Source organism: Trichechus manatus, unplaced genomic scaffold, assembly GCF_000243295.1.
Source record: "Trichechus manatus latirostris isolate Lorelei unplaced genomic scaffold, TriManLat1.0 scaffold00134, whole genome shotgun sequence".
Taxonomy (NCBI): domain Eukaryota; kingdom Metazoa; phylum Chordata; class Mammalia; order Sirenia; family Trichechidae; genus Trichechus; species Trichechus manatus.
In genome coordinates this window covers 6,761,373-6,768,240 of record NW_004444070.1, presented here as the reverse complement: position 1 = coordinate 6,768,240, position 6,868 = coordinate 6,761,373, and the positions used below count along the sequence as shown (strand labels likewise).

Genomic DNA, 6,868 nt, shown 5'->3' with positions numbered 1-6,868 from the left:
ACACGGGCTTACAGTGAGCAAGGTACACACGGGCTTACAGTGAGCAAGGTACACACGGGCTTACAGTGAGCAAGGTACACACGGGCTTACAGTGAAAAGTTGAAAGAAAAGGAACAAACAAGCCACAAAAATCTTCATAAAGAATGCAACCTTAACCGTTTTCTAAGAAGTTACTAGAAAGACGTTGAGTACCCCTGGCTGCATGGCAGGAAGGCAGATTAGAATGCGAATAGACAATGTTTATACCCACTTTTGCCCATGTCTGTGCTTCAGGTGGATCAGACTCTGTCTACACTGTACCTTCCCCAAGTGTATTCCAAGTCGGGGTGCAATAACAGAGGAAGGAGGGGATCTCAAGAAATCGCCCGACTGGCCTGACAGAGACTGGAGAAACCCCGAGAGTATGGCCCCCGGACACCCTTTTAGCTCAGTACTGAAGTCGCTGCTGAGGTTCACCCTTCAGCCAAAGATTAGACAGCCCCATAAGACAAAACAAGACTAAATGGGCACAACAGTCCAGGAACAAGGACTAGAAGGCAGGAGGGGACAGGAAAGCTGGGAATAGGGAACCCAAGGTCGAGAAGGGAGAGTGTTGACATGTTGTGGGGTTGTTAACCATTGTCATAAAACAGTATGTGTACTAACTGTTTAACGAGACACTATTTGTTATGTAAACCTTCACCTAAAATACAAAAAAGGACTAATGTACCACGTCTACCACGGCCTCCACCAGACTGAGTCCAGTACAACTAGACGGTGCCCGGCTGCCACCACTGACTACTCTGACAGGGATCACGACAGACAGTCCTGGACACAGCTGGAGAAAAATGTAGAACAAAATTCTAACTCAAAAAAAAGACAAGACTTACTGGCCTGACAGAGACTGAAGAAACACTGAGAGCATGGCCCCTGGACACCCTTTTAGCTCAGTAATGAAGTCACTCCTGAGGTTCACCCTTCAGCCAAAGATCAGACAGGCCCATAAAACAATACGAGACTAAAGGGGCACACCAGTCCAGAGGCAAGGACGAGAAGGCAGGAGGGGACAGGAAAGCTGGTCATAGGGAACCCAAGGTCGAGAGGGGACAGTGTTGACAGGTCGTGGGGTTGTTAACCATGGTCGTGAAAAAATATGTGTGTTAATTGTGTAATGAGACACTAGTTTGCTCTGTAAACTTTCACCTAAAGCACAATATAAAAAAAAGAAAAGCAATGGCCTGTCAATGAATCCTGATAGAAGAGGAGAAAAATGTGGAACAAAACTTCAAATTCTCAAAGAATCCAGACGTCCTGGGCCCATCAAGACTGGAGGACTCCCTGAGAATACTGCCCTGAGATACTGTATACACCTCGAACAGAAACTAGCCACTGATATCACACTTTCACTAAATGGTAGGTGAGCTCAAAAAATAAAGAATATCATCCATGAGTACTACCAGAAAAACCAAACCCATTGCCGTCAAGTTAATTCTGACTCATAGCAACCCTATAGGACAAAGTAGCACTGCCCCATAGGGTTTCCAAGGAGTGGCTGGTGGATTCAAACTGCAGACCTTTTGGTTAGCAGCCAAGCTCTTAACCACTGCGGCACCAGAGCTCCTTGAATATTACACTCATTTAAAACTATCATCTATATGAGACCAAATGGTCAACAGTTCCTCTACAGCACAGACGAGAAGGTTGAGGAGTGTGAGACTAGGTTACTGAAAATGGAACATCTACAACAGAAATAATGAGAAGATTGTTCCATGTCACCAAACAATATGTGTAGAAATTGTTGAATGGGAACCTGTTTTACTGGGTACACATTCACCAAAAATACAATAAAACTTCAATTACAGAAGAAAGAAAGAGAGAAATAGCCTGACAAAGGTACAGAGATCAGAGTTGAACGGTGGTTACCAGGGACGGACAAGGAGCCCTGGTGGCACAGTGGCTAAGCACTCGGCTGCTAACCCAAAGGTTTGTGATTTGAACCCACCCAGTGGCTCCAAGAGAGAAAGACCTGACAATCTGCTCCCATAAAGATTACAGCCTAGGAAACCCTATGGAGCAGCTCTACTCTGTCACACGGAGTGGCTATGAGTCAGAATCGACCAGACAGCACCAAACAATAGCCACAACAGTAACCGAAAGGTTGACAGTTCAAACCCACCTAGAAGCGCCTTGGAAGAAAGGCCTGGTGATCTGCTTTTGTAAAGATTACAGCCTAGTAAACCCAACAGGGCCGTTCCACTTTGTCACATGGGGTTGCTATGAGTCAGAATTGACTTGAGGACATAAAATGATACTCGTGAAGAGTGTGCTTCTTAGTTCAAGTAGACACATGAGACTAAATGGGCTGCTCCTGTCTGGAGGTGAGATTGGAAGGCAGAGAGGGTCAGAAGCTGGTTAAATGGACACGGGAAATCACGGGTGGAAAGGAGGAGTGAGTGTGCTGTCACAGTATAGGGAGAGCAGTTAGGGTCATGTAACAATGTGTGTATAAATTTTTGTATGAGACACTAACTTACATTGTAATCTTTTACTTAAAGTACAACAATAAAATAAAATAAAAAGAATTGACGGCACCTAACAACGAAAACAACACGAACACTAAGTGAACAGTTGGCAGTTTCGAACCCACCTGGAGGTGGCTTGGAAGAAAGGCCTGGTGATCTGCTTCCATAAAGATTATAGCCTAGAAAACTCTATGGAGCAGTTCTATTCTGTCACACAGAGTCGCTATGAGTGGCAATTGAGTCGACGGCAGCAAGTACCAGGGACAAGAGGAAAGAGGGGGATCTGGGTTTAGCCAGCACTGAGTTTCTGCTTATGACGACGGAAAATTTGGCAGTGGATGTTGGTGATGGCTGCACAACGCAACCGATGCCATTGATTTCATCGAATTGTCCAAGTGACCAACGCTGGATCAGCTAATGTTGTGTGCTCTCTATTTTTACAACAGTGAAAACAAGGAAGAAAGAAATGGCCTGAAATTTGTTGTTCAAATTGTGGCGGAGTCGTCATTTTCCTGCTTTTGTCCCTGGCAGACGGCAGACCCACTTGGAAGACGTGTCCACATTGTCACAGGTGTCACATGGAGGTTAAGGATCCAGGTGCGACTTGAGCCCAGTGGAGAGGCGCACACAGACTTCACCACGCCTTTGCTGGGTGGTCTGGAAACTCAATTTGTATCGGTGAATCCACCACCAAAGGGGATACGGGGGACGAGCCAGGTGGCCAGTAGGCTGGCAAAGACAGGGAAGGCGAGAACTGTGCCGTGGTTGGCCGAGGCGGACAGGTCAGGCACTAAGTGGCTGTGGAACGCCACACCTGGCTTGGAGCTGTGGGGGGCGCTGCAGCTGGAGAGTAAACTGCAGGATTAGCTGCCTGACTCAAGAGCCATCCCACTGTTTCCCATCCGTTTCCCACGTTTGTACTTAATCTCCACCCATCTGTCCGTGTGCCGTAGGTGGTGGGTTGTGTGTTGCTGGGATGCCAGAAGCTATGCCACCAGTATTTCAAATACCAGCAGGGTCACCTATGGCGGGCAGGTTCCAGTGGCACTGTCTAGACTAAGAGAGACTAGGAAGAAAGGCCTGGTGATCTACATCTGAAAATTAGCCAAAGAAATCTTTATGGATCACAACAGAATATTGTCTGATATACAGCTGAAAGATAAGCCCCCTAGGTTGGAAGGCACCCAAAATACACAGTGGCCACAACAATGCACTCAAGCAGACCAACAATCGTGAAGATGACACAGAACGGGGCAACGTTTTGTTCTGTTGCGTATGGGGTCGCCGTGAGCCAGAGCTGACTCAATGGCAACTAATAACAAGAGTTGTAACATGACACTCCTGGGGCTCACCCTTCAGCCAAAGACTAGACAGGCCGCTAAAGCAAAAAGGGACTGAATGGACGCACTAGCCCAGAGGCAAGGATGAGAAGGCAGGAGGGGACAGGAAAGCTGGATAAATGGAAATGAGGAACCCAAGGTAGAGAACAGGAGAGTGCTGACATGTTGTGGGGTTTTTGGCAACCAGCGTCACAAAACAATATGTATATTAATTGTTTACGAGAAACAAGTTTGCTCTGTAAACTTTCCTCTTAAGTACAATAAAAAAAATTTTAAAAATAAAAATAAAAAAGGTTTGTAATCTGAGCACAGAGCCTGGCAACGATTTACTGACAAGCCTCCAGGAATAAGACCGTGAAGACACAACAATAAGAACTCTGATCATTCTCAAAAGGCCCGGATGTGGCAGCCCCCTCCAAGCCACAGGAGGCTTGGGGTTCAGTCGGGCATCCGTCTGGGGCCTAGGTGGTGGTGTTGATTATTTCATGGATGGCACCAAAGCCCATTTTGCAACCCCCTCGACTTTGTCCAAGGTATCCTTCATTGTGAACTCACCCCAAGAACATAAATGTTGATTTAAACGAAAACCTTCACCCTCTTTGAAGGTAGAAAGGCAAAGACGATAGTCCTCCAAGCCCAGAATCTTAGCAGACAAGGGTCCCTTCCTTATTCCACTCAAGCCTAATCTTGTGTTTGAACAAATCCTGCATTAAAACAAAAGCGATACTGTTTATAACATGTTTGCCGGTTGCCATCAATTCAACTCCAACTCATGGCAGCCCCATGAGCATGAGAGTAGAACTGGGCTCCATAGGGTTTTCAGTGGCTGATTTTTCAGAAGTAGATCACCAGGCCTTTCTTCTGAGGCACCTCTGGGTGGACTCGAACCTCCTACCTTTTGGTTAGCAGACTAGTTTGTTAACTGCACCACCCAGGGACTCTGGAAATAGCTTTAGATGATCTGAATTTGTCTGCAGATACACAGAAATTTTGACATGTCTATTGTTGTGACTTTTATGAAAAAAAGAATGTGGCTGACAAACAGATCGAGGGAGGGGGGAAAAAGGAGAGGTATTAAAATACAGAACATAGCCTGGCTACCATTACTGAATGTTATGATCAAAGATCTTAGAGAAGAATCTTGATCAAAAGGGGGAAAATGTGGAACAGAATGCCAAATTCCCATGGAATCCAGATTTCTGGAGCCATAGAAGCTGGAAGAACCCCAAAAAGTATTGCCCTGAGATAATCTTTCAACCTTAAACCAAAAATATCCCCTGAAATGCTGGTAATAGGGAACCCAAGGTCGAGGAAAGAGAGTGTTGACACATCTTGTGGTTGGCAATAAATGCCATAAAACAATATGTGTACTAACTGTTTAAGGAGAAGCTAGTTTGTTCTGTAAACCTTCTTCTAAAGTACTATATATATATATGTATATATATATCCCCTAAAATCTTCTTTAAACCAAACAATAGCTTCACTTGTAAAGAATGTCTGCAGTCAGCACGGTGCTCTTTTAAGATCTCTCTGTATAGGATCAAATTGGCAGCAGCAACTCAAAAGATTTTATAGGAAACCTAGGGGCAGTGAATTTATGTTCATGGGGGAAGAACAATTCGGAAAAGGAGGGTGAGAAGAGTTGCACAGCTTGAAAAATGTAATCCATGTTAGTGAATTGCACATGTAGAAACTGTTGAATTGGTGTATGTTTTGCTGTGTATATTCTCAACCACAACAAAAGTAAATAAAGTGAATTTTTTTAAAAAAACACACAACATTTGACACACAGGGTGCGCACACCCCTGGGGGGGACAGCTTACCGGGTTCCGATTCCTCCAGAGCCACCAGGTCGCCCAGCAGCAGCAGGGCGGCCGCTGCCCAGGAAGGGAAGAAGCGCCTCATTCCGAAAGAGGAGAAAGCAGGTCCGCGGGCTCCGCGAGCGCCCGGGGGCTGGGCTTCAGGACGAATCTGCCAAGGCCGCTGCGTCTTAAACCCACGGCAGCCAGACTGGGGAAATGCGTACAGGAAGGAAAGTCTCACGTTTGATTTTTAAAACTGCATCTGGAACGCACATGCTCGCGCGCAGGCAGGACCGCTGTTTGCATGCAGTTTGATGATCTTCCCGCGAAAGCTCATCACCCAGCCCTGGCTGATCGGCTGAGAGTAAGGATGGGGATGTTTGCTGAGGACACGCGGGGGAGGGGGGCTCCCCCATATCCTTGATCTGCCTGAAGTCTCCTCACAACCTCCTGAGACATGGCTGTGGCTGTGCACCCTGTTAACAGCCGACGTTGGCCCCCTCCTTAAAAGCCAGAGCCAGGATTAGAACCCACCTATAAAACGCCTGGCAATCGGCTCACTAAGGGTGACAGCCTAGGAAACCCTGGGGGCACTTCTACTCTGTCACATGGAGTTGCTAGGAGTTGGTATCCGTCAACTCAAGGGCACAAAACAACAAAAGTCTCTTTTTAAGGAGCCCTGGTGGCACATTGTTGAAGCGCTCAGCTGCTAACTGAAAGGACAGTGGTTCGAACCCCCGGCCTCCCAGCGGCTCCACAGGAGAAAAGACCTGGTGATCTACTCCCCTAAAGACCACAGCCTAGGAAACCCTCCGGGGCAGATCTACTCTGTCACATGGGGTTGTTGTGCGTGGAACCCCTACTCCAGGTCATCCCACAACAAGGGTGCCCGACAACAGTTTCTCTCTCTTTTTTTAAATTTTATTGTGCTTTAGGGGAAAGTTTACTGCTCAAGTTAATTTTTCGTTCAAAAATTTATACACATATTGTTATGTGACATTGGTTGCAATACCCCCGATGTGACAGCACGCCCCCTTTCCGCCCCGGGTTCCCTGTGTCCATTCGTCCCGTTCCTGTCCCTTCCTGCCTTCTCATCTTGCTTTTGGGCAGGAGCTGCCCATTTGGCCTCATATATTTGATTGAACTAAGAAGCACGTTCCTCACATGTGTTGTAAGGAGCCCTGGTGGCACATTGGTTAAGCGCTCAGGTGCTAACTGAGAGGAT

At 46.7% G+C, this 6,868-nt stretch overlaps 1 protein-coding gene across 1 annotated transcript in view; it reads right to left on the bottom strand.

Moving 5' to 3' along the window:
- Window positions 1-5,812, bottom strand: part of CRLF2 (cytokine receptor like factor 2) — a 39,244-nt gene extending 33,432 nt beyond the window's left edge. The window contains exon 1 of the mRNA XM_004385215.2: window positions 5,665-5,812. Coding sequence (XP_004385272.1) covers window positions 5,665-5,746 — 82 coding nt within the window. The 5' untranslated portion in view covers window positions 5,747-5,812. The remainder of the gene's footprint in view (window positions 1-5,664) is intronic.
- Between the last annotated feature and the right edge of the window lie 1,056 nt (window positions 5,813-6,868).